A 27,624-nucleotide genomic window follows, 5' to 3' on the forward strand; every position below is an offset into this window, starting at 1 on the left:
GTAAAAATGCTCCACCAGAAAAAACTGCAGCATCATCATTCAGTCACAGTGACACCCAGAGGCCTCCTCACTCACTGCACCCCCTCTGCAAAGGTCTATAATGACGTCTCTGAGGTCACCTTGTTGAGTGACACCTCCTCCTTCAGATTTTCGTATCTCTGCTCCAGTCTGGAATACTCTTTGACGAGGTTCTGGTAGCGCTGCCTCTCCTGATCCAGCTCCGACTGCAGAGACACGCTGCTCATTTCCTCTAAAACACACACACACACACACACACACACACACACACACACACACACACACACACACACACACACACACACACACACACACACACATTCAGTAACTAAAGCTGTAAATGTTTTACAGAATGTCTCATTGAACCTGAAGAAAGTTTCCAAACATGAAGATGGTAAACTCATCATACATGCATAATAAAGTGCTGTACAGATGTGTAACTGAATATTCTAATTGTGTGCACTTTAAGCTCCATAAATGCTCAACAAGTTTGGAAAAGAGCAACAATTTTAGCCAAGAAGGAAAGCTGGTGGGAAAAAAAAAGAAAAAAGAACTATCACAGGTTGATTATGTTAGATGACAGTGTTGCTGAGCTTCCTGCAGGGTTTACAACACTTCAGCTGTAATCGTTCATCTCAGGTCATTTTAAAGGGACAAAAAACAAACAAACAAAAAAAAAACAACAACATTAAACCAAACAAAAATGTGAATAAATAAATAAATAAAAAATTCTAATTCAAATCAGAAAATATAAAGGTTCAAAGTTGCTGATTGGCTGAATCATTTAGCATGAAAGGAAATGAATAGTTTTATCTTATTCAGATTCTAGTTATTATTCTTATTGTTATTAGTCAGACTGTTTGATTGGAGTGTGTATGTGTGTGTTTTCTCTGATTTAGTGTTGCTCTTTTTGACAGATCTAGTTTACCCTAATTCATGCTTCCTGCTTCTGTTGGCCAATGAGAAGTGAGCCTGCAGGAAGGTATCAGTAAATCATCGTTCTCAGCAAAGAGTCAGAGAGGAAATGTGACTCATTCAGTCTGACTCATCTTTACTGTTTCAGACAGAAGGACTCCTGTGTGAGACACACACACCTTTCGTCCAGGTGTGTTTTTCAGGTATCTCACCTTCTGCGCTCTTTGAGTGCTGCAGAATGTGCTGGTTCATCTCCTCCTTCTCACTCTTTAGCAGGAAGTTTTCTCTCTCCAGCTCCTCCACCCTCTGAAAACACAACCACACAGTAACACATACAGATTAAATACACACACATTTATAACAGATCCTTCACACTCTCTCTCACACACACACACACACACAGTAACAGAAACCCACTGAATTATGCTACTGTGTGTTACTTTTACAACAGAAACACATTGGTCTCATCGATCTCTGAGCAGAACTTCCTGAGTCACAGTGTAGCTATTGTCCTGACCTAAGTACTATTGATATGATCTTCATTGTGAGACAAGTACAGGAAAAATGCCTTGAACAGAATATAAACTTGTATGCAGCCTTCAATGATCTGACGAAGGCATTTGATTCAATCGATAGAGAAGCACTCTGGAAACTGGGCTGCCCACGGAAGTTCATCAGACTCATCCAATTGTTTCAAGGCTGATGGTGAACTCTCTGAGGAAGTCAGCATTTCCAACAGTGGGAAACAGGTCTGCGTTCTTGCCCCGGTGCTCTTCAACCTGTTCTTCACCCAAGTGCTGTTTCATGCTGTCAAAAGATCTTGACTTTGGGCTTCATATCAAGTACCACTTGAATGGCTCGCTATTTGACCTTCATCGCTTAGCCGCAAAGACCAAGACACTGGAGAAACTCATCACTGAAGTGTTATTTGCTAATGACTGTGCTTTGATGGCCCACCAAGAGAACCAGCTTCAGACTATTTTCGAAAAGTTCTCTGAAGCATCCAAACTGTTTGGACTGATTAGCCTTGGGAGGACTGAAGTCTTTTTTCCAGTATGCTCCAAACAGTATCCCACAATCACCTCGCATTACTATTGATGGCTTTCAGTTGAAAAATGTGGATGCTTTCAAGTACCTAGCACCATTTCCAGTGATGTTTTTTTGGATAAGGAAATCACAGCCCAAATCCAGAAGGCCAGTCAAGCAATGGGAAGACCACAAATTAAGATTTTTCAGCACTAAGACATTCGCTTATCCACAAAGCTCAAGGTGTACGATGCAGTAGTGTTGTCTTCACTTTTGTATGGTGGCAAAACCTGGACTCTGTACCGCAGGATGTTAAAATAGCTGGCGCATGCCATGTACCTCTAATCTGGAGGTACTTAATCAAGGTGGTTCCACTTCTGTCGAGAGAGAGTATCTCCAAATCCAGATGCAATGGACAGGGATGAGTCCAGGACCCCAAAACAGCTGTTCTTTAGAGCAGTGGTCCCCAACCTTTTTTGAGCCGCTGACCAGTTTAGTGTTAGAAAATATTTCCACGGACCGGCTTTTAAGGTGTGGCGAATAAATACGTCAAAATAAATGATACGACCATAACCAAGTGTGATATTTTCTACGTATAATATAAAAAACGGGAATCCACTTTGTATTCGTATGCAACTCTATCAGCAGCGTTCTCGTAACATCCCGCCTCAGCATGAATAACAGGCTCTCTGCCCACAGCGCTCCCTGGTCAGCTGTTAGAGCCATGGTAAAACATGCCTTCAAAATAAGATACACCGCAAAAACAAATACAGTAGAAATCACCTCAGTCGGATTCAAATGGCCCAGTTTGGGGTCTATTATCGAATTTCGCTGCAATGGCTTCTGCTTCATCTATGAATTTGCTTCTGCAAATTTTATAACCTGAAATTTTACTCGTAAGTGCAAGTTTGTAGCTTACACTTGCCACGATTGTCCCCGGTGAAATGAACTGATATAAACACTAAAACAATTTCCAGGCGTTGTTAGTGTGTGTGTAGTTGTGCACGAACGAGCCGATGCATGGAAGTGGGCGGACAGGAGCTGAGGAGGGTTTTAGCGCTAAACTCATCCAGTTTATGCGATCACATTTAACTGGAAATTTATTACAATGGGACCAGATTTTTCTTCCGAGGTAGGTGAATATCCAACGGATTTATGTGATGATTTTATTGGAATTAATGTTAGGAAAAATCAGGACCTGCAGATGCCATCCAACTAGAGCGAAAACCCGATTTGTGCGACTTCGACTTAGGTGATTTTTACTGTATAAAGCGCATGAAAAATACAACTCACCATAACACTGAATCAGTGTAAGCCCCCTGAGCTTGTTTCTCTGATACTCATTTTTGCTGGCTTCTGGTTTGACTGGGTTCGGCCGATTTCACATGGAGCGTGGCTGCAGAGCCGCGGTGTCAAGCGCTGGAGAGTCAGTTTGATGGCTGGGTCTGCCTCACTGCTATCCCCGGTGTTGATAAATAAAAATGGTAAATGGACTAGTTCTTACATAGCGCTTTTCTACTCTTGTTGAGCACTCAAAAATTTAAAGAAGCGTTATGTAGGTCAACCAACCGATTTCGTTAGACAGGCCTGAAGCTTCTGGGTTTAAGTTTAGCGGTGACGTATCATGTGAGCAGAAACGTCTTGACACGTCAAGAGGAAGTCATGGAGGGAAGTAACGGAGCGAATCCGCCCATTTTTCAAAATAAAATATAGTTTAGGCGCAGATAATAAGTAAAACGGAAATAATTTAAGTTATTTATTCTTTATGTGCGGCCCGGTACCAAATGTCCCACGGCCCGGTACCGGTCCACGGCCCGGGGGTTGGGGACCTCTGCTTTAGAGGACTTAAGTTGGGCAGCCATAAGCGTGACTGCCCAAAGAAGAGGTACAAAGACAGCCTGAAGGTGTACCTCAAACGGGCCAACTTACCACCCAAGCAGTGTGAGAATGCTGCCTCGGACAGATCCAACTGGCATGCCTTGACTCATCCTGTAACTGAATCTTTGCTTTTGCCTTCAGGCTGTGCAGCCATTTGCATTCCCATAGATGAACTGAACAATGATTGTCATTCTTGGCGATAGAGAAATACAACGATTGTGAATAAAATATGGGTTTATGAACTTACACAGCATCCCAACTGTTTTGAAATTGTGGTTGTAAAAATTTAACTTAACTTCAATATTCATAGTATAAAGCCCTCACTGTGCACCTGTGGCACTTTTATTTTAACTTTGCTCTTTATTTATTATAGGCTATAACATTTTCCGGCTGCTGTAACTTAATGATTTCCCTTGTGATCAATAAAGTGCCCACAAAGTGAAGTGAAGTGTGCTCTATATGGAGAACTCAGCAGCATTAGAACAGTGGTTCTCCAAAGTTCTGCAGGCTTGAGACTCAACACTGACAATCAACACTGGGCTCACCTGTGTAAGGTCCATCTTCTCATTGCTGTGTTCCTCCTCTAGTCTCTTCCTCAGGGCATGCGCCTCCTCCAGCTGTGTCCTCAACTGCTCCAGCTCCTCCTCCAGTGACCTCAGCTGGCCTCCGTCTTCCTGCTGACTGCACAGCAGCTCCAGCTGCTTTTGCAGCTTGTTCACCTCTGAGCCCAGAGAGGCATTCACCATCTGCAGCTGCTCATTCTGAGCACGGAACTCTTTTGACTGAAACAGAGAGATACAGGTGAACAGGTGACAGAAGCACTGAGGGCATCATGCACATCACAGCCTTTAGTACTACATAATGTGCGCTGTTCAAAAATCAGAAAGGTCCCGACCCATCAGAGCATTTGTAATTAAGAAAGATCAGACTTGAATCATTGATATGTTTGCTTCACTCAGGACCTGCCACATGATGGTTTCCATATCGTTCTACTAGAAAAATTAATACACTTTTATTCAGCAGTTTTATTCAGCATCTCAGATCTCCTGTGTGCTGCTTTAGGTTAAATCATTTAAAAAAATAAGCTTTATCCAAAATAACTTATGTGAATAGAATAGAATAGAATAGAACAGAATAGAATAGAATGCCTTTACTGTCATTATACAGGATGTACAATGAGATTTGGAGGGCCACTCCTGTTCAGTGCCATGCAATAGAAAGTCAAACTCTCTAAAATAAAAATAAAAATATAATAATCTAATATAATCTAAAATAAAACACAATGTATAAAATATACAAAAAATAAAATGTATAAAAATATATACAGAAAATAAAATGTATTAAAAATACAGAAAATAAGAGAATGTATAAAAATATATATACGTTGTAAGAAGTAAAAGTAAGTGTATACATATAATAATGAAGACGGATATTACACAATATAGGAGTGATAGGTATTGTTCAGTGTGAATAATATAAAATTTCACAGAGATGTGGGTGTTGCACAGTTACAGTGGGTGAGTGTGTGAGTTCAGGGTGGTGATTGCTCTGGTGAAGAAACTGTTCTTGAGTCTGTTTGTTCTGGCTTTGATGCACCTGTAGCTCCTGCCAGAGGGCAGCAGGTCAAACAGGTCAAAGCCAGGGTGTGAGCTGTCCTTGATGATGTTCCTGGATCTGCTGATGCAGCGGGAGGTGTAGATGTCCATCAGGGAGGGGAGAGGGCAGCCAACGATTCTTTGTGCTGTCTTGACTACCCTCTGAAGCCTCCCCCTGTCTGCCTCAGTGCAGCTGCTGTACCATACTGTGATACAGTATGTCAGCAGGCTCTCAATGGATGAGCGGTAGAAGGTCAGCAGCAGGTTAGAGTCCAAGCTGTTCTTCCTGAGGACCCTCAGGAAGTGAAGTCGCTGCTGAGCCTTCTTGATAACAGCTGTGATGTTATCTGACCAAGAGAGATCAGCAGAGATGAGGACACCAAGAAACCTGAAGGTGTGGACCCTCTCCACACGCTTGCCGTTGATGTAGAGGGGAGCTGGGTCAGTCCTGTGCTTCCTGAAGTCGATGATGATCTCTTTGGTTTTCATGGTGTTCAGTACCAGGTTGTTCTCTGAACACCAGGCTGTCAACTTCAGGACCTCCTCTATGTAGGCTGCCTCATCTCTCCTTGAGATGAGTCCGACCACTGTGGTGTCGTCAGCAAATTTGACAATAAGGTTGTTATTGTGGGCCGGACTGCAGTTATGGGTGTAGAGGCAGTACAGGAGGGGGCTCAGCACACAGCCCTGTGGGGGGGCAGTGCTCAGTGTGCAGGTGGAAGTGAGATGGGGGTCAAGTCTCACAGTCTGGGGCCGGTTGGTTAAGAAGTCCTTTATCCTTTATGTGAGAGGGGGGGAGGCCCAGGGGGTGCAATTTGGTGGTGAGAATATCCGGATTCATTGTGGTGGACGCTGAGCTGTAATCCACAAAGAGCATGCGAGCGTAGCTCTGCTGCTGCTCCAAGTGGCTCAACACAGAGTGGAGAGCTACAGCAATGGCGTCCTCTGTGGATCTGTTTGCACGATATGCAAACTGACGGGTGTGGAAAGTGGGGGGGGGGGGCAGATGGTCCTTGATGTGCTGGACAACCAGCCTCTCAAAGCACTTCATGATTACCGGTGTGAGGGCCACAGGGCGGTAATCATTTAGGCTAGTGATGGAAGATCTTTTGGGCACGGGGAAGATTGTGGCTGTTTTAGGTGGGGGGGTGACTGCTTGGGTCAGGGAGAGGTTGAAAATCCTGGTGAGAATCAGGGTGAGCCGGTGGGCACATGCTCTGATCACCTTGCCAGGTACTCCGTCTGGTCCAGCAGCCTTCCTGGGGTTCACTGCCAAGACCACGCGCCATACCTTTTTTAATTCCTCTTTTCAGGTCAGCTCGAGCAGCACTGTACAGAGCTCTGCTGCCTGACCTGAAGGCAGCATCGCAGGTTTTGAGGAGTGAACAGACCTGGCTGTTCATTCAGGGTTTCTGGTTAGGGAAAACCCGGATGTTTTTGCTAGCAGTCACATTTCTGATACAGAACTTTATGTAGTCCAGTCCCGTCCCTGTGAATGTTTCCAGGTCCTCGTGTTCGAATAAGTCCAGTCTGTGTATGCAAAGCAGTCCTGTAGGTCGGAGAGTGCGTTTTCAGGCCAGGTTGTAATGGTTTTTACAGTAGGCCTGGCTCTCTCCGTCTGAGGGGGGTGTATAATGGGGTGAGCAGCAGGGAAAGATGGTCAGACTGGCCGTGGTGGGGGAGGGGTTTGGCTCTGTAAGCGTGCTTAATGTTGGAGTAAACATGGTCAAGAGTGTTCTCCCCTCTTCTCCCCTGTGAATCTGCTTTTCTACATCTTTTTATTGCTAAAACATGATTCAGGTCTTCTGACATGAGTTTGCATGATTGGTCAGTGACAAATATAATAATCAGTACTACTGCACAGGAGTAGAAATATATGGAATTTAGAAGTATTTATAGATCTCATTGAGTTGTTTGGAAAAATACTTTGTGTGTGGTCACAAAGGTGCAACAGATGAAGCTTTTTTCTAGATCTGCCGCGATCTGTGCGTTTCACTTCAAGAGCTGCTGTTTGTGTACTTGCACTTACAGGGTCTTGTCCCAAGGAGGCCACATGTGCTATTCTGAAGTACTGACCACTGAAGATGATCTGAAGCCAGCTTTACACAGATCTTAGAACAGGGTGGTGCAGATTTCTGTGTGTTTTCCATCTCTGCATAAACTGTAATAAATGAAGTTTTGTATTCTGTTTTTGGAAAAAGTTTTTTGTGCTTTATTCTAGTTTCCAGTTTTGTGTGTGGTGTTCAGGTTTCCCTACCCATAGATTTAGAGTTTATTTCTCCCTGTCTTTTCCCGTAGTGTCCGTCGCTTATGGTGTGAAGTCTCTTGTATCTGTTTCCTTCAGTGTGACTGTCTCCCTGTGTTTTGGCCCCTTGTCCCATGTTTTGTGTTTAGCTTCCTGTTTTCCTGAGTGTTGTGTTTCCATCTTATCATGTTCACTTCCTGTTTTATTTTGGCATTTCCTTGTCCTGTGTGCTTTGTGTTTAGTTTTAATTCCTTGGGTCCACCCCTGCCTGCCACACAGCCTAACCGTGACATGACTTTGAACTTCTGAAGGTGTTGCTCAGCTAAACTTTAACATGACTAAACAATCTCACACAATTTGACCTCCATTTTTATGATTATATTGTGTTTATTGCACATAATTAACAGACTGCCTTGAAAGAGCCTTTCAAAATAAAAGCCTGCTATGGCGTACCTGGTCATCCATCTTCCTCTGCATCTGGACGATCTTGTTCTCCATGCCCGTGTTGAGCTTCTTTAGGCGCTCGGCAGAGCGAGCTTCAATCTTCAGCTGCTTTAGCTCCCGTTTGGCGCGCACGCGCCTGACGGCGCACTGGATGATGATGGCGGCATTGCGCGCTTGTCTGAACTTTTTCCTCTGCAGCCAGCCGCGCACATTCTTCTGGATGATCATGGCCTTGTGGTGCAGCAAGAACTGCAGAAGAAGAGGAGGTGATGGTCATGGTTAGAGAGCTGAGAGCACCTACAGCACAGCCACAAATGAATTAATTCAATCAGTGTCCACCTGACCACATTCCTCCTTGAACTGAAATTCCAAATTCACTTGAGACATCAAAAACTGGAGCAAATCCTCACAAAGAATCTGCTTTAAAACCATTCGTACGGGTTAAACACTTAGTGTATGCTGATAACATGAACTGAAAGATTTCTGTTTCTTTCTCAGAACTAGGAGCACTGAATTCATCTACCACTGACCTTTCTTTGCTTTCTTTCACTTACAGTCAAACCTATGTCAGAAGTAATACTCTTTGTCACTCTCCATGTGACTAAGTGTTCCTGGATCCAGGATAATAAATGTGAGAACAGATATTTATATTTCAGCTCTGTGTCAGCTTCAGTGGAGTCTGTCACATTTGGATGAAGATGGCCTTCCTCCCTTACAGATGGCCAATAAACTCACTGTCTCAAATAAAAGTTTGATTCAACTTTGAGTGCAGCCAGTCTTATCTTATTCAAATGTCTTTCTGCTTGTTCATTTATTTTTAGGATTATTACTGCAGTTTTTCCTCTGCTAATACAGTAAAATGTCAGGAAGGAAGCAGTGGCGGTACCTCGTGGTAAATCCTGCGGGTGAACATCCCTTTGGCGTACGCCTGGATGGTGACCACAGCCCGTCTCACTCTCAGATACTCCCGTCGCTCTCTCACCATGCGGTACTGTTTCTGACAGATGATGGCTGCTCGAGTCTGACGCAGGAACTCAGCATACCTGAAGGCAAATGACTTCATTAGAGTGGATTGCACCTTGACCCCTAAAGGTGATTGGCTTGATCGGCACTGAACTAAAAAACAAAAGAAACTTTTTCAGGTGTCATTTTAAACCCTGAAAAAGGTTCCTGCAGATCGAGGTGTAAGTGACACGTTGGCAGGAAACCAATTTGATTATTTATATTGGCTCATTTATAATCAGTTAATTTTCTAAGTTACTGCTTGAGTGTCTTCAGTGAATCATTCCCAGAGTTTCTGGTGTGGGTAAAGGCTCACCTGCGGGCCAGATATCCTCGGCCGTGTCTCTGCAGAGTGATGGCCATCTTACGGATCCTGCGGTATCGGATCCTCTGCAGCCAGCCCCGAACCGTCTTCTGGATCTTGATGCAGGCTGAGCGGAACTTGTCGGTCCGAAGCTTCTCCAGGTATGCCACCTGACCTGCTCGGAAGAAAATCTTCGTCTTTCCAAACTGGAACATGTCAGGCTCCTGAGAGATGGATTCAACATATTTGAGGAGGAACACTGATTATCAAACATTAAATCATCATAATTACAAAATAAATACAGTACCAGTCAAAAGTTTGGACACACTCGCCCATGTCAAAACTTTTGACTGGTACTGTACATTTGAAAAAACTTTAATATGTGGTATATTTAACTGAAAATATTACAAACATGTCAAATGTTGAAACAGATTTTTTTAGGTTTTTTTAGGCTAATTTTAATCTCAATAGAAGTAAAACATGAAAAACACACCGAAAGGCTCCTCATGACCCCCTGAAGTCAAACAGATTCTAAAGCCTTGTTTTGATTATAAAGCTCCGCAGAGCCAAATTTGGCTGGTTTCAGTGCCCTAGGAGAAATTAGGATTTGGTTAAACATGTTTGGACATTGGGTGCCAGGTTAGATTAGATTAAACTTTATTAATCATTTTAAAAAGATTCCATGAGGGAAATTAAAGAGGTTAGCTCATGGCAGGTGACCGTATGCTGAAAGTCAGTGGCACGGGTTTGAGTCCAGCCAGCAGCCATTTGCTGCATGCCTTCCCGACTCTGGCTCCCACTCTTCACTGTTGTACATAATACATAATAAAGGCACAAAGGCCAAAAATTGCAAATTAAAAAAAATGTTTTGGGAATTGAATGCAGCCCAAACCATGACATAGCCTCCACCATGTTTCACTGATGGCTGCAGACACTCACTCACCTCTCCTGATCTCCTGTGTACATTGATGATGATGGCAATAAAAAGAATTCAGATAGTTGAAATGAGATGAGATAGATACTATACTGATCTTGCAAGGAAATTATGTTAAGAGTACAACAGATAAGAGTAAATCCATCCCTCCATCAGACCTGCTGCCACTGATGTTCAGTCCAGTTCTTGTGTAATGTGGCAGACCTCAGCCTTTCCTCTTTGTTTCCTTCCTTAAGAACGGCTTCCTGACAGCCGCCCTTCCAATGAGACCATCTCTGATGAGGCTTCAGTGAACAGGAGATCATCAGCTCAATGTCCAGATGCACCTCTCAGGTCCTGTCAGGTCTTTGTTGGATCTGTTCCTGTTTCTTAAGGATGTGACTTTCAGATCCTGTTCATCAGCTGTAGCATTTTTTTAGGCCTGATATTTCTTCTGTCTTCCACAGGACACACTGTACATGATGCTGAGATATGCCAAGTTTTCAGCTAACAGCTCTTTGAGAATCACCTTGTTGGTGCAAATTCTGTTTTATTCCTATTAAACTGTGTTATCTGTGGCATTTTTTCAGTGGATTCAGCTAAAGAAATTGAAAAAATTATGTGTTTTTGTGACAGGCTGCTAGGAGCAAAGTACCTAAAGATACAATTTAAAATGGATTCTTTGCTAAGTTGTTACCCTTGATTTTGGTGCCTTTTTAATACTTGAATGACTCATAGGTCAGAGTTAAGAGTCTTAGCAAACAAACCTTCCTCTGAAAATGGTCAGAACCAAAGACTGAAAAGAAAATGAGTGAAAAAGTCTAAAGAAAAACTTTGAAAGACCTTCAGAAAGCTGGAGAACTGTGGCTTAAGACTTTAAAAATTATGAGACAGTCTGGCTCCTTGGAAGCAAAATATAACAACAAGAAGTACTCAGGGAGCGCAAACTTCCACCAAGGCAGCTCTCTCTCTGAGCAGTACTTCCTTTTAAGGGAATTATGATTTTGTATACATTAATTTTGTTTTCCTTGTTCTTTTTAAAATGTATTTCAAGAAGTTTGTAATGCAGTTAAAAAAAAAAAAAAAAAAAAAAAAAAAAAAATCACAAATTTTGGGGTCAACTTGAAAAAGGGAGATGTGAAATCTAAACATGAGGTCAGAGGTCAAACGTGACATTTTAAATCTTTATTTGGTACTTTCTATATGTTGACAAACTCACTACACTCCTAGTTTATAAGTTATCAGGCTTTTTGTCCATTTTCCACCAATAAATCATGAAGGTGACCTTGATAATCTTGGAGGATAGCAGCAAAATTTAATTGACTGTTTCCATGACCTCTGACCTCTGCACCCTTACAAGTTTTTTTTTTTCAGAATTCATTCAGAACTTTTCAAGCTGTTGTGCTTACAGAAAGAATGACGTGCAAATGCTACCAAAAGTATTAACCTCCTCGGCAGAGGTAATGAGGGGTTGCTTGCTCAAGACTTTTGCAGTGTGCTGTGCTTTAATAAAGCAGTATATAATATTCTACGAAATATGTGATTATTCACTTTTGCTATAAATCCACGAGTGATGCAGCAGAAAGAATTAAAACCAGCATTTATTCCTGTGACACACTTGTGTGAGTTCGCGGTTGTGTTTTCTCACCTTAATCAGAGTCTCCAGCAGGTTTTTACACACCAGCTTCTTGTCTGCTGAGGTCATGTCAGATTTCTTCATCAGGACTCGATATCTGTTGAAGAAATCTGGGTACGTCCACCTGGAGGAGTGGCACAGGATACAGAGTGGGTCAGTTCCTGTGAACTTCGTGATTTTACACACAAATTCACTTTGTGTTGTTTAAATGCTCACATAACAAACAAGAGCCTGCTATGTGGCTTGTTTCATAATTTAAATGTTGCATGACTCTGATTATTAGATTTGAGGCACTGGCTTTCCCTCAAGGAATTGGAAAAGAAAAAAGCAGAGAGCCACTGAGACTGAAGGGACTGTAAGAAAGAAGAAGAATGTTTCTGCTGCTCTGACCTGAAGCTTAAGCAGGATGAAATGTCACATGATTGAACGGTAGCTGGGAGCAGAAGAAGAGCTGGACTCACCTGGATGGATATCCGGCTGCACTGATCCGGATCGTTTCCAGGACTCCACAGGCTCGGAGCTGCTGCACCGCTCGCTTTGAGTCGAACCTGGAGCAACAGGAAACACATTAAAAGAACCAAAACAAAGTCAGTATGATTTAGAGTTCAGCTGCAGCCTGAACTCTTCCTCTCACCTCATCTTCTTCATCAGGCCTGCAGTGTCTCCACGCAGCAGACTGAAAGAGTCGGTCAGCTGAGAGCTGAGTCGGACTCAAACATGTGATCGAGGCTCTTTATTTAATTACCAGCCCTGACACAGGAGCCGGTTATACTGAGTAATGTCAGGAGACAAAAACAGGTATTCCTGCTTCTCTGACACAAACAGAAACATAACACCATCTCTAAAAGTGTCAAGAAAACTGAAACAATTTGAAAATCAATTAAAAACTAAAAAGAAATTTAATTGTTTTCAGGCAAAAAAGGTACAGTAACAGCTGTTTGCACTCAGCTCGAATCCAGAACAACAGAATCAAAAATAAAATCCTGTCAGTGTTACTGCACCTCATTCATAAACTAACATTAATGTAGAACATATAAAAAAAAAATAATAAAACAAACCCTGAAAATGTTTGGGAGCCTTTTGAAAACCTGCACAGATGAAGAATAATAACTGTTTGACCTACACAGCATTTAGTTTAATATACATGTTCAACTGATGGAGATTTAAAAGTAAATTTGAATATTTAGTGTCTCTCCTGGGAGAAGACACGAATCCCCTTTGGCCATCCTGCTGTGCTGAGCAGCTAAAAGCAGCCAGTTTTTTCCCGGGGATGACCTGTTCTGGAAGAATGTGGTTTTCTGTGTTTGGAGGGAAAGGAGCAGTCTGGTTGTTCATTTGCTTTGTTGTTTTGGTTCAGGCTGTTTTTTGTTTTTTGTTTTTTTTTTGCTTGAATAAATAGAAAGGACTGGAAAAGGACCCCTAACCCTAACCCTAACCCTGTATGAGCAGGTTGGTGTTCTCACACACATGTAGAACCTGTTCTTTATGACCTCTGTAATATCAGACCTGTTTTTCCTGTTGGGCTGTACCAAAATGAACTCATCAGCACTTTCACCTGACTCAGCATGTTAGTCTCAAGAGCACAAACTCAAATCACTTTGTTTTAAGTACAACAAACTGAGGAGAAAATGAGATGAGAGGACTCACGAGAAGGCCTCTTTGTAGTCATTGGGTTTGATGCAGCGGACGTAGTGAGGAGTCGTAGCATTGAGAGTGTCCATGAGAAGATGCAGAGAAGTTCGGAACTGAAGGACATAGAAACGTGAGAACAGCAGCAATAAGAGCAACGATGTTCCTGAAAGCCCTGCAGAGCAGAGCAGAGCAGAGCAGAGCAGAGAGCCCACCTGATGTCCCACCGTCTTCCTGTGCTCTTTGTTCGGAGCTTTGGGAACCGTCTTCAGGGCTCGGACGTTCACCCTGGACGACTTAACGGAAACAATGCCATCTTTGTCGTTAAACAGGTCGGCAATGAGCTGAAACTGAGGAACACAAGTTCAACCATTTAAAACAGAAAAGTTGTACCTGCTATGGTGGCTACATCCATCTTTTATACACACATTCAGAGTTAAAGACACAAATCTTGAACACTGCAACTGATGCTCAGCTGTGCATGTAATAACACAAGCTTTATTTTGAACAGGACAGGAGGTAATAAAATGGGGAAGTAATAAATAATCAGTTAAAGAAGTGTGACTGAGTCTTGGTTGTGGTTTGTACCTGGCTGGCCTTCAGGATGTTGATCTGCTCTTCGTAGACAGTGTCTCTGTTCTTTTCCAGGAAGCCTTCACACTGATACTCCACCTGCAGAGAGGACATTGATCAGTGAGCTGAACCTGAACAGTCAGACTGCTGGAGAGCAGCTCATTCAGCTCCTGGACTCAGATCATAAGGTTTGAACATGAAAACGAATCCCTGTGAACAGTCACTGTGTCCTCGCACACAGCTCCTTGCTTTGAATCTTTCTACTCCATAAGTATTTAAAATATTTTGATGGTGTCCCTGATGAAGTCCACAAGCTGAAACACATCGGTCAAGCATTAAGGTTTTTCCATGAACTGCAAATACTGCTGGACTTTGACCTCTTTGAGCTGGATTTTGGGGTCATAAAATTGATGCTTTGGTTTTTTTTTTTTGAAGATGTGCTTCCATCCATTCAAAGATATCATCAGTCAGAGTCCACACCACACTCCCTTTACAGAAACAACTTCTCTACCGTACCCCAAACTTTGGTGTTAAACAAATTAGTTTGGATCCAAACCATAAATCTTTAATAATTAGAATAATTTCATAATGTTTTTTGTTAATTTTTGCTTTTGTTGCTGCTACAGTCTTTCAGCTCTTCATCACATGTTTAGCCAGGACAAATGTTGGCCAATGACTTGACGGTGGTTAGCACTGTTGCCTCACAAAAGAAGGTCCTGGGTTTGATTCCAGTCTGGGGCCCTTCTGTATGTTCTCTGCATATTCTCCCCGTGTGTTCTCTGGGTACTCTGCCTTCCTCTTACAGTCCAAAGACATGCATGGGGTGAGGTTAATTGGTGATTCTAAAACTGACCGTGTGTGTGAATGGCAACTTGTCCTAGGCATACCCTGCTTCTCGACCAATGACAGCTAAGATAGACTCCAGCACCCACCCCAACCCTGAACTGGATGAGAGCAAGAAGATGCATGAATTTGAAAAAGATCATTTTATTTAAAGATACACTGATATCAGCCAAGAGGGCAGCTATCAGCTGGTACATCAGTGCCTCCCTTTGAAACATTATCTCCAGGTCACCTTTTAAGGTGGAACTTCTCACCTTTTTTTAGATCCATCTAAATGATGTGAACAGTAAACCATTAGATGTAAACAGCTGGACAGACTGTTTAGGATACTGTGATTTCATGTGAAGTGAAACCCTGAGGACATGAGAAGGATTTATTTTAATAACCTCTGCAGGGGGTGAATATCCTCACTCAGTCAGTGGAGACACAAACAGTGTGTTTCCACTGGTTCACAGCACACTGATGAAACAGCACTGATTTGAGGACTATCTCCTTTGTTCTGAAAGCTACATCTCTCTACAGCCAGGCCCTATCATTTCCATTCATTTCTCCTCTCAGACTGTGGAAACTTTAAAGTTGACCTATTCTGCTTATTTTCAGCTCCATGTTTTTCACTTTTGTTGATATCCTGTGAAGTTCTCAGAGCTGGAAACCAGAAAAAAGATTTCCTCAGGAGAACAGTGCTCATATACTGAAATTCTTAACCTGAAGAAACAGTTGATGGAACTGTACTCGGCTCACCTTATCAGCAAAGTGTATGATGATGAAGGAGATGTTGGACATACGAGGTTTCTGAAAGTGAGCACTGCTGGAGTGCTGTTTGTAAAGCTTCTGGGCCCAGTTCTGATCCGTCCCCTTTGGCACCTGAAACCCAAACAGATTATACAATAACTCATGAAGGACATCTATTCAGGCTACCTGAGTTCTGAATAACAGATCAGAAACTTCAATGGAAGAGACGAATAAATATCAGCTCTGATCAGAGATTTAATCCAGGTAAACATACAGATCAGCAACAGAAAGATAAAAGCAAGAAACAGCAGCATTTAGCAGAGTTTCAGGCACTCAGTATGAGTGTATTAACAGTTCAGTCCCATCAGCCTGAGGAGACTCGTCAAGCTGAACATTAAGACTTCCAGGAAAGTTCTGGTGTTTTAATCTGGTTTATTTTTTCAATCTTATATTTTCCATATGAATCATTAAAAAGGATGACCTCTTTGATTGACAGATGGATGGCGCCACAGGCGACTGTAGCTGCTAGCTGCCTGCTGGGCTTCACCTCATTTAACTGGAGTCCCTGAACTGGACCTGGCACTGTAGTTTTCACACAGCCATACACATTCTTCTCAGTACATACATTCACATCACCCCCCCAACACGCTGAGTGGGAGGAGGGGGCGGGCGGGCCTTCTCACACCCCAGTTCCGTGCACCCCGCCTGGGATGGGGACTGGCTCATTGTTCGGGGCTGGGTTGGCTGCTTCCCTGGGTTGCCACTGGCTTGGTGCTGGTACCCGCTCTCCCACATTAGGTGTCCATGTTTGTTACATGTGCGTATGCATGAGTGTGTGACTGGTGCATGCGAATGTGCGTGCGTGTGTATGTGCGTGTGTGTACATGAGGGAATGACTGGTACGTGTGTGTGTGTGTGTACGTGCGTGCTTGTGAGAGTGTGTGTGTGTGGACAGCTGGGCCTGGGTTGGTGGCTTGCCAAGCCTTGGCACCTGTGGGACACGGAGGGTGGGAGTTACCCCTCCCTACCGCTCCACGCTGCTCCCCACTGGTCGTCACTGCCGCCCCTGGGGTGTGGGTGCCCGTGGGTCCCGGGATGTGTGGCCGGATGTCTCGGCATGGTTTTTGGCCTGCTCCCTTGGCGGCCGTGACCTGGGGGTGGCTTGGGCCTCTTTGGCGCGTGGGGGGGCTCTGCCGGGTGTCGGGCTGCTCTCGGGCGCTTGGGGCCTCGGGGGCCGCATGCCTGGCTCGTGCTGGGGGTGCCGGCCTGCCGGGGGGGGGGGTGGGCTGCCCGTCGTCTCTGGCTCTCTGGACTCTAGCCCCTGGATTGTGGGGGTTCCGTCTGTAGCCTCCCTCCTTCCTCTTCTGGGGAGTGTACGCGGTTGCCATCGGGATGTGTGGCCCCAAGTCTTCTGAGCTCCTGTGCTGTGGATGGCCTGGGTCCCCTGGGTCCTTCCCTATCTGCCTCTGGATCGCGGGGGGCATGGTTGCAGTTTCTCGCCCTCATTATTGAATACATTGCATGAGAAAGGCGCATACACACACATCACTACAAACAATAAACTTGTGTGTATGTGTGTGTGTGTGTGTGTGTATATGTAGGTGCATATGGGTGTGTGTATGGATGTGTGTGTGTGTGTGTGAGTATATCAACCCCTTTTATTTTTTTATTTTTTTTCTATCTCCTTTCTTCCTTTTCTCCCCCCCCCCCCCCCCCCTTTTCTCCCCCCCACCTCTTGTTCTTGCCCCTTTCTTGTTGCCTGTCAGACTTGGCATGAATAACTAAATAAAAAGATAAATAAATAAAAATAAAATTGCAAACATTAACAAGAAGAGCCTATAGGAAACATATAGAGCTGTTCTTGTCAAAGCAAATATGTTTGGTACATCAGTGCATTCGGATCATCATTCCGATTGTGAAAGATGCCAGACATGACAGGCTAAAAAAAAAAAAAAAAAAAAAAAAAAAAGACTTCCAGGAAAGTTCTGGTGTTTTAATCTGGTTTATTTTTTCAATCTTATATTTTCCATATGAATTATTAAAAAGGATGACCTCTTTGATTGACAGATGGATGGCGCCACAGGCGACTGTAGCTGCTAGCTGCCTGCTGGGCTTCACCTCATTTAACTGGAGTCCCTGAACTGGACCTCTGGACCATGTTTGTGCTGTTTTAGCATTTTTAATGCTATTATATGTCCAATAATATGGCTGTTGTGACACATCGTCCAAGAAGGCTGAGCTCCAGTTTTTGTTAGTGAAATTTGGGGATTTTATTTGGAAGTTATTTAATACTACTCAGCATGTATCTGTGTCTGTATGACACTGCCATAGTCTCAACAACCTAGCTAGCTAGTATTAGCTGTGGTACAAATCTGGTCACTTCTGGTTCCAAAACCCCCCAAAAAACCAAAACACTTTAATAGTGTCAGAAAGCTGGACCTCACAAACTGATGGGTAGGTTACATTTTAAATTGTAGTTTTGCAACCTTTAGGATGTTTTTAGTGGCCTTTAGTGGAGTGGTTAGCTCAGTAGGTGTGAGTTGTGTTATTTTAAATAAAAGTATGGCATTTTCATGTTATTTCTGGCTGTTTAAAAATGTATTGCGTGCTTCGGTAAATGAAACCCCACTTTAAGAAAAATGGTTACACATTATTCTTATTACAACCCTAGTGATTTTCTTTTTTGTATCGATAAAGACAAGCTTGATGGTTTTCCTTCATTCCATTCTTTAACAGAGTCAAAGCAGCAGTTCTGCTTTCTTTTTGTGTCATTGTTTCATTGGTTTTTAGGAAAAATCCTGAGAGAACGTCATACAGGTGATGGTCATAAAATTAGAATATCATCAGGGTTTATACAGGAATCCTAGAGTTAAATTTAACCTTTTACTACCTTTTTTACTACCTCTAAAATATTTTTACTACCGGGACGAAATCGAGCAGCAGCCTTTTTTGGGGTAGCGGTGGATTCACAGCACTAAGCCATGTAAGATGATCGCCCATCTCTCACCAAAGACAAAACTTTATCCCACTTAGCTGAAGGTGTTACTGTGACTTTGTCTTGACTAAGACCTCATACACATTAATATTCCAAACACATTTCAAAAAGTGGCGCAGTGGGTAGGCGCCCGTCTTGCAGCCGGTGGGTTGCCAGTTTGAGTCCCTGTCCCTGTGTTGCGATGTGTCCTTGGGCAAGACACTTAAACCACATTGTCTAATGGTAGTGCTGGTCTCTGGCTGCATGACCGCAGATGCTCGTCTCTGGATGAGTGAACTGGAACAATCATTTCATTGTGTGCCTTGTGCGCACAATGACAATGAGTTGAATCTATCTATCTAAATTTGTTTTTTTAAGAATATAAACAAAATGCAATGAAATTCAAGTTTCACAAGCCGATTATTTATTTTCCAATAGAATGTTGGAATACTGGTTTGCTGCTGAGGTGTGACAGCAATGCTCGTAGCTGACCTTGAGGTTGCAGTTGCAGTGCTTTGTGTAGCACCAAAAAATAAAATAGGGATGTGCTCCCCACGCGCAAATCCGCTGCTGGTGAATGTTGGATGCTCAGTGTCATTTGACACACCGTTTCAGGTCAAATTTATATTTTTTTCTGCACACTTTACAAAACGCCTCTCGATCATTCCCCATGACCGGCTTAACCCTCTGGGGTCCGGGCTATATTTGGCCATTTTTGACTATTTTTGGTTTAGCTTCATAGTTGACCTTAGAAACTGTTTACCTTGCCTTATTTGGTATAATTTTTTTTCAGCACGACCTCATGTGTGTGACTGTATAGTTATTCTTTCATTTTGACATACTGTATTAACACATTGGACTTACAATCACATAAAAACATACTATAAATACTACTATACTACTATAAATACATACTATAAAAATCAGAAACATGCTTAACGAATTATTTTTACAATTACAGTGCAAATATAAGTTGTAAATTTGCAAAACTTGTGTAAAAATATAGTAAATAATAAAGTTAAATACAACTATTCACATTAAAATGCAGGAAAGGCCTCAGGTGTTTTTGTCTGCAACTATTTGCAGAGCAATCAGGACTCACATTAAGATGCTACACAAATTATTTATGCCACCTCAAAAAACAGTTTCTGTCCTCCACAAGACTGAGGGGCCCATCACAGGCAAAACTTGCCAGTAATGTGTCTTTTACCACTTTTTCACCTGCTCCGCAGCAGCCAAATGCACCCAAATGCATCGTGTTACCGCATAATTTTCTGATTGGTTGATTTTTCCACCAATAGGAAAGGGGTTGTCGGGAATTTTTTTTTTTTTTTTTTTTTTAAGCGAGCACTTCCTGTTAGCGAAACTCATATTTTCGCCGTTTATTTCCGCACAAAACGCGCATCGAAGGTGAAGACAATATACAGAAAAAAGCATGACGTAAATTATTGGGCATAACTCTGGTTCTACTTGGCCTATCAACGTAATTTAAAAACTGGTACATAGTTTGAAGTCTGCACTTTCGATTCATGGCAGTAGCGTCCCGATGCTATGTCATCTAAAATCGGCGATGTCATTTGACGCGCCAGCGCGTCCGTGTACTCCAGAGGGTTCGAATGCTGGGTCATCGAGCCAAAGTTGTGAAAACTAAATTTTCCCATGACGAAGCGCAAAATGACTCCGCGCATGCGCACAGCAGATCGGACAGTGGAACCGCTCGTCAACAACGTCAGCTCAGGTCCTGCTGAGTAGTTATATTTCTATACAGATCTTATAGTTAAACGAACTTAAAACAAAAAGTCTGCATCAATGGAAAAGTCAAAATATATTGAAGGGGTGATGAAAAATTTACTACCAATTCAAATTCTGTTTACTACCTTTTACTACCTTTTACTAGCCTTAATTTGACCTCATTTAATTTACTACCTTTTACTACCCCGCGGCAACCCTGATCATGAAAAAGTTGATTTATTTCAGTAATTCCATTCAAAAAGTGAAACTTGTATATTATATTCATTCATTACACACAGACTGATGTATTTCAAATGTTTATTTCTCTTAATTTTGATGATTACACAATCATGGGGAAGACTGCTGACTTGACAGCTGTCCAAAAGACGACCTTTGACACCTCGCACAAGGAGGGCAAAACACAAAAGGTCATTGCTAAAGAGGCTGGCTGTTCACAGAGCTCTGTGTCCAAACACATTAATATAGAGGCAACGGGAAGGAAAAGATGTGGTAGAAAAAAGTGTACAACAACAGGGATAACCGCACAATGGAGAGGATTGTGGAACAAAATCCATTCAAAAACGTGGGGGAGATTCACAAAGAGTGGACTGCAGCTGGAGTCAGTGCTTCAAGAACCACCACGCACAGACGTATGCAGTACCTGCTTTAAGGACCATGGTATCCCTGTTCTTCATTGGCCAGCAAACTGGCCCGACCTTAACCCCATAGAAAATCTATGGGCTATTGTGAAGAGGAAGATGTGATACACCGGACCCAACAATTCAGAAGAGCTGAAGGCCACTATCAGAGCAACCTGGGCTCTCATAACACCTGAGCAGTGCCACAGACTGATCGACTCCATGCCACGCCGCACTGCTGCAGTAATCCAGGCAAAAGGAGCCCCAACTAAGTACTGAGTGCTGTACATGCTCATACTTTTCATGTTCATACTTTTCAGTCGGCCAACATTTCTAAAATCCTTTTTTTGTATTGGTCTTAGGGACGATTCACAAATATCGACATTTTCCAGAGCGTACAAAGCGTACTCTTTTTCAGACACCCCCCCCCCCCCCCCCCCCCCAAAAAAAAAGAAAATGTTGATATTTTTTCATATTTAATTTCACCTGGTTCATTGTATTGTAATGTACTAGGAAGTATTAAAACTATGGAAGCCCACACAGGATATGGGAGGAAAAAAATATGTACTTTTGTGAGATCTCGCTGAACTTTTTAATGTAAGGCCGAAAGCTTCCGCATCAATCTTGATATCAGTCGGTCAGGATGTTGAAAGGATCTGCAAGAGATTGCAGCAAAAGTCACCTTTAATTTATAATTCAGCGGTTCCTGTTAGCTGTAACCAAAACTGTACCAACATGAAGGAATGAACCTGACTGTGTCGTGAATTGCTGGACCCTATCCCAGCTGTCATTGGGTGAGAGGCAGGGTACGCCCTGTAATTAACAGATATACCTATATATTAGAATTTATAGGGTGCAATAAACTGATTTGATTTTTAATGTGAATGTGTACTGCACTTCATGTACGCAAAATCATCAAGTTTGCTGACGACACTGCTGTTGTGGGACTAATCTCTCACAATGAGGAGACAGCCTACAGGAGAGAGGTCTCCCGCCTGGAGAACTGGTGCCAGGAGAACCACCTCCTGCTCAACGTCAGCAAAACAAAGGAACTGATCGTGGACTTCAGCAGGAAGCAGCAGAGGGACTACCATCCACTTGTCATCAGTGGTGCTGAGGTGGAAAGAGTGGACACCTTCAAATACCTGGGAGTGACCATCTCACAGGACCTGTCCTGGACTCATCACATAAACATCACTGTGAAGAAGGCCAGACAGCGTCTCTACCTCCTCAGGCGGCTGAGAGACTTCAAGCTCCCACTCAAGGTGCTCAGGAACTTTTACACCTGCACCATCGAGAGCATCATGCGTGGGAGCATCACCACCTGGATGGGAAACTGCACCAAGCAGGACTTCATGGCCCTAAAAAGGGTGGTTCGTTCAGCCGAACGGACCATCAGAACCACCCTCCCCAACCTGCAGGACATTTACACCAAGCAGTGCAGGCTGAGGGCCATGAAGATCCTAAAACAGCCCAGCCACCCCGGACACTCTCTCTTCTCCCTGCTCCCATCAGGCCGGCGTTACCGCTGCCTGACGACTAAGACTGAAAGGTTGAAGAAGAGTTTTTACCCACAAGCCATCCGTCTGCTCAACTCTGAGCCCTAACTGGACCATTATTGCACAGTGTAAATATTATAATTTATAAAAGTGTGTATAGTGTATAGTATATAGAGTATAGTGTATAGTGTGAATTACTTTTTTTTTTTTTATTCTTCTTATTTATATGTGTGTGTATATAAGGTTGCAGGTACAAAATACATTTCACTGTGCATTGTACTGTGTATAACTGTGCATGTGACAAATAAACACTATCTTATCTTTATATACATGTAGCCACACTGTACACAGTGGCAGTGGAGCAATTTGTCATCTGAACAGCCGGTCTTGTGCCAAAAAGTGATTTCTGGTATTTGCCCAAAAAATTATTGCTGGTATTTATATAGTTGTAAATGACTTATGGACCTATAATCTCTCAAGCATATCTCAAACATCATCTCTGATGAATGATATCAATTCATTTTGAGTCATAAGCTGAAGTCAGTTTTTGGCAAAGTGACTTTCATACTGTAGCGATTCTGTTAAAGTTAGATGTTCTGTGCAGATGTTCTGTGATTTCCCACTGTGTTGGTGGTCCTTGAACTTCTGTGTGCGCATGGAGGGAGAGAGTGAGAGTCAGAGGGAGTCCCGTTTTGTTGTTATTATTGGTGTGGTTGTGGCACACAGCAACCATTTAATTGTTAATAAAAATGTAAATTTTGCTGGTAATCGCCATCTTCTTCAACGTCTTAACAGATGCTACAATTTATTCTTTATTAATGAGGGTAAGAACTAGGGATATGCCGATTCGATATTCAGTATCGGTCCGATCCTGACCTAAATTACTGGATCGGACATCGAAAAGGAAGTTAAAAAATTGCAATCCGATCCATTAAATAGCATTTTGCTGCATTACAGTTCTCTGCCGTCTTCTTCTTGTGGGTCTGTGGTTGACCAAACCAGCTTAGAGCTGCATTACCGCCACCTACTGGAATGGAGTGGGGACCAGGAGTTAGAAAAACAACCCCCTCAGTTCTCCGTCGCTGCGATGGATTTGCTTTGACACTGAGCGATCATCGCTGACATGTTTTCCACGCCTCCTCCGCTCTCTGCCGTGTTTGAGTGTTGTGCTCGCTGTGCTGAGAATTTCAGCTGTTATTTTTTTCTCTACTTCAGCTCCCGGACATACTGCTAGCGAGCGCAGCTATTAGCACTGGTGACCATCCGGTATCGGAAGGACTCCTTCCCCGTCAAAATATTTTTTATACTTTAATCCCTGATTAGTGACTAAATATAGACCTGCAGTAGGAGAATGCTTGTGAATATAAAGCATTACAAGATTATGCTCCAGCCCCCAGTTTTTCAACATAAACACTGATAATTGATAATAGTAATTTCCCTTTGGGATCAATAAAGTATTCTGACTGACTGACTGACTGATAACACAACAGCAGCAGTCAGCTGTTTTACGTGCAGTCTGTCTGCACAAGTGCAAAGAAGTGGAGCCAGTGAGCTCAGACGGAGTGGAAGGAAATGTTTTTCTAGCGTCCAGAAGAAGCTTTCCCCCCCTGTACCCTCCATTAAACCTTTAATGGGAAACAGCTGGAGGTCTTTCATCAACCACTTGATCTGTAAGTGAAGAAAAGAGAACTTTGTAGCTGCTCCATTCTAGTGATGAGCGTATGAAACCGAAGCTTCGATACGTGCTTCGAACCCTGGGCTTACAACTGCAGAGAACCACTGCTTCGAAGCTTGCTTCAGAGCAAAAAAAAAAAAAAATCACGTGAAATATGACGTCCAAAGCAACAACTGCTTCGTTCTCGGAATGAATCAGCTGACTGGTTCAGGTGATTCGCTGGTTACGAGTGAAGGAGCGAGAGCGAGACAGTCATCCAGGTTCATACTCACACAGTTTTAGCGTTGTTATGGCCAACAGTTACTGCTGAGTTATGAATTAAAGACAACCTTTGCTGGCTCATCCTTTCAACGTGATGACGGATGCTGTCGTATCAAGATTAACGCTAAAGCGGTAGTTACACAAGCACAGCCAGTTAATGCCATGTTTTCCCAGCACTCTGCTCAATAACACAACACACACATTCATCCATCTGTATTTGTAAACAGAACCTGATATCATGATATTTGGTCATAACGTGTGCGCCTCAAACAATGCAAAGATGTTTCATATCATTGAGGTGTGTGAGCGTGTGCATGCAGGTGTGTAATTGAAATCATTGCACTTTTCCAGGAGAGGGCGCTATAATTGAAGCTTCGAGTAATGAACCTATTTCCGAAACAATTGGTCCAAGTAGTTCAGTGCTTCACAAAAGCTTCATTTTCTCATCACTACGCCATCCACTTTGTTTGTTTCACACAGGCAGGCCCGGATTAAGGTGGGTCTGGGCCCCGGGGCAAGGAGATTGCAAGGGCCCCCCCCCTCCCGCTCCGAGCCTATACCAACCCCCCCCCCCCCCCCCCCCCCCCCGACACACACTCCCCTACAAAAGTCTCTTTCTGCTCTTCCTTCGTGCAAAATCATCTACCAACTCATCAAAGTTCAGCTGTTGCACAAACTGTGATTCAATTGCAAGAAGTGAGAGGGAGTTCAGACGATTTTGGGTCATTTTCATCCTGATCTCATTTTTTATTCGAGCCATTCTGGAGAGTGACCGTTCCCCTTCACAGTTCGTAATTGGCAGAGTCAAGAACAGTCGAAGTTGCCATATCCTGTAGCCCAGGGGCCCTTTGATTGCTGTTTCCTGTGGCACAGGGGCCCTATGGTTGCCATATCCCGTGGCTCAGGGGCCCTTTGATAGCCGTCCCCCGTGGCCCAGGGGCCCTCTGATTGCCATATCCCGTGGTTCAGGGGCCCTTTGCCATCCCCCATGGCCCAGGGGCCCTCTGATTGCCGTCCTCCGTGGCCTAGGGGCCCTCTGGTTGCTGTACGACATGGCCCAGGGGCCCTCTGGTTCCTATGTCCTGTGGCCGAGGGCCCTCTGACTGCTGTCACTCCCCCCAGCCCATTTCAGTTAACCCTTATAGACTAAAGAAGTACAACTAAAGAAGATCCTAGAATAGAGGGCTCTATCGCAATTAGCATCGACATCGGTATCTGGATTGTTGTTGGGCCCCCCCCTGGGCCCCCTGGATCCATGGGCCCCGGGGCGCCAGCCCCACTCGCCCGGTCGGTAATACGGCCCTGCACACAGGGAAAAACTGCAGTACGGAAGTTAAAATATGTAGATGAATTGTTAATAAAAAAAACATTATTTCTCATTGTGGCAGTTGGTATTGGAGGGAAGAAGGGGAGGTGCCTTTAATTTGTATATATACCCCTGGAAACACTATCAACTGCAAGTAGAAACAGATGTGTTTTGTGAGTGGGACCAGGCCAGTGGAGTGAGGTAAGTACACACCTCACTCCATGTGAGTGGCATAATTTTGGGCATGAATAATGGTAGGTTTTAAGTCTTATTTATTTTTATTTTTTTACAGAAGTGTCTGAAATTGTGTATTTACATATTGCTTAATTTCAGACCTGTGCCCTGTTGGAAGTTGAAGCAGCTCATAGTCAATAGAGGGGTAGATTGACATATCAGGTATTTGAGTGCGTAGAAGTAATACTGTTTAAAATGGATTCTAAATGTCTTTTTATTAAACTTTTAACAGTGTAAATTTGTCCTCTTGCAGAGCACGTGTGAGACACTAGCTGCCCTTGCAGTGGATAATTGATTTTGGTGATTTATGTTGGGTTTTTTTGCCAGTGTATTTATTTGTCTAGTCCACCCCGACAAGTGAGCTGGTGCAGGCAAAAAGATATGGGGGTTGCCCAGGGAGTGGACTAGTTTCTTTTCTTTTTTTATTGTTTTTTGTTTGTTTGTTGTATTTCTATTCCAATCAAAACGTAGCTTTTTCTTTGGTCCATTTCCATTCTGCCAGTTTAATGCCAGGTTTTTTCATGCATGTGTACATTTTTTTTTTTTTTATGGGTTGCAGTGATTCCAATTAGATTTAAATGACTCTTGAAGGGGTTTGCCCACCTAGTGTGTTCTGACTGATTTGTAGTGAAGTTGCCCCTGGATAGATTATGCGGATTGGGAAGCGACCTGACATTTTTACTTTTGAAATAAGCATTATGAAATAAAGATTTGTTTTTAAAGAAAAACAAACTTTCATTGAATAGTCTTATTGTTTTTCTTTGCAATTGACCTGTCGTGGGTGTAACATTATCCAGTTACTTGGGTAATCGATGGAATAATCAATTGAATACTCGATTATTAAAATAATTGATAGTTGCAACCCTAAAGAAACTTGCAACATATTATAAGCCAATGTATCACCTTCTCACATATGAGCAACGGGATTCAGGGGATAGAGCAATTGTGGAAAATAATTAAGTAAAGTTTATTTATATAGTGCTTTTCACAGATAAAGTCACAAAGCGCTGTACAATAATTAAAACACAATATTAAAAAAAAAAAGAAAACACCACGGTAAAACCATATTAACATTAGCATATTAAAAGAAAAAAATAAAGTCAACAGAAACCCTGGTTAAACAGAAAAATTTTCAACTGTTTTTTAAGTCACCACAGTCATCTAAACAGAGCTGGAGTGGTAAACAGTTCCAGAGCTTTGGCACCACTTCCTGAAAAGCTCTGTCCCCCCTGGTCCTTAGTCTTGTACGTGGGACAACTAAAAGATTTTCATTTTGTTGTGTGAGCGACTGTTGACTTATGTAAAATGTAGCCAGGCATTTAAAACAGGTTTTCCGCGGGGTAGTAAAAGGTAAACAGAATTTGACTTGGTAGTACATTTTTCATCACCCCTTCAATATATTTTGAATTTTCCATTGATGAAGACTTTTGTTTTAAGTTTAACTATAAGATCTGTATAGAAATATAACTACTCAGCAGGACCTGAGCTGACGTTGATAGACGAGCGGTTCCACTCTGATCTGCTGTGCGCATGCGCGGAGTCATTTTGCGGCT

General features: G+C 42.9%; 1 protein-coding gene across 2 annotated transcripts in view; it reads right to left on the reverse strand.

The window, feature by feature from the left end:
* myo5b (myosin VB) overlaps nucleotides 1–27,624 on the reverse strand; it is a 111,436-nt gene that overhangs the window by 31,712 nt on the left and 52,100 nt on the right. For both annotated transcript variants that reach the window (XM_030742665.1, XM_030742664.1), the window contains exons 13-24: nucleotides 15,763–15,885; nucleotides 14,194–14,277; nucleotides 13,821–13,955; nucleotides 13,624–13,721; nucleotides 12,438–12,524; nucleotides 11,989–12,100; nucleotides 9,440–9,651; nucleotides 9,008–9,164; nucleotides 8,131–8,370; nucleotides 4,383–4,619; nucleotides 1,146–1,239; nucleotides 120–250 (exon numbers count right to left, since the gene is read on the reverse strand). In XM_030742665.1, the coding sequence (XP_030598525.1) occupies nucleotides 120–250; nucleotides 1,146–1,239; nucleotides 4,383–4,619; nucleotides 8,131–8,370; nucleotides 9,008–9,164; nucleotides 9,440–9,651; nucleotides 11,989–12,100; nucleotides 12,438–12,524; nucleotides 13,624–13,721; nucleotides 13,821–13,955; nucleotides 14,194–14,277; nucleotides 15,763–15,885 (1,710 nt within the window). The remainder of the gene's footprint in view (nucleotides 1–119; nucleotides 251–1,145; nucleotides 1,240–4,382; nucleotides 4,620–8,130; nucleotides 8,371–9,007; nucleotides 9,165–9,439; nucleotides 9,652–11,988; nucleotides 12,101–12,437; nucleotides 12,525–13,623; nucleotides 13,722–13,820; nucleotides 13,956–14,193; nucleotides 14,278–15,762; nucleotides 15,886–27,624) is intronic.

The sequence above is a fragment of the Archocentrus centrarchus genome, chromosome 12 (genome assembly GCF_007364275.1).
Source record: "Archocentrus centrarchus isolate MPI-CPG fArcCen1 chromosome 12, fArcCen1, whole genome shotgun sequence".
In the NCBI taxonomy this organism is placed as follows: domain Eukaryota; kingdom Metazoa; phylum Chordata; class Actinopteri; order Cichliformes; family Cichlidae; genus Archocentrus; species Archocentrus centrarchus.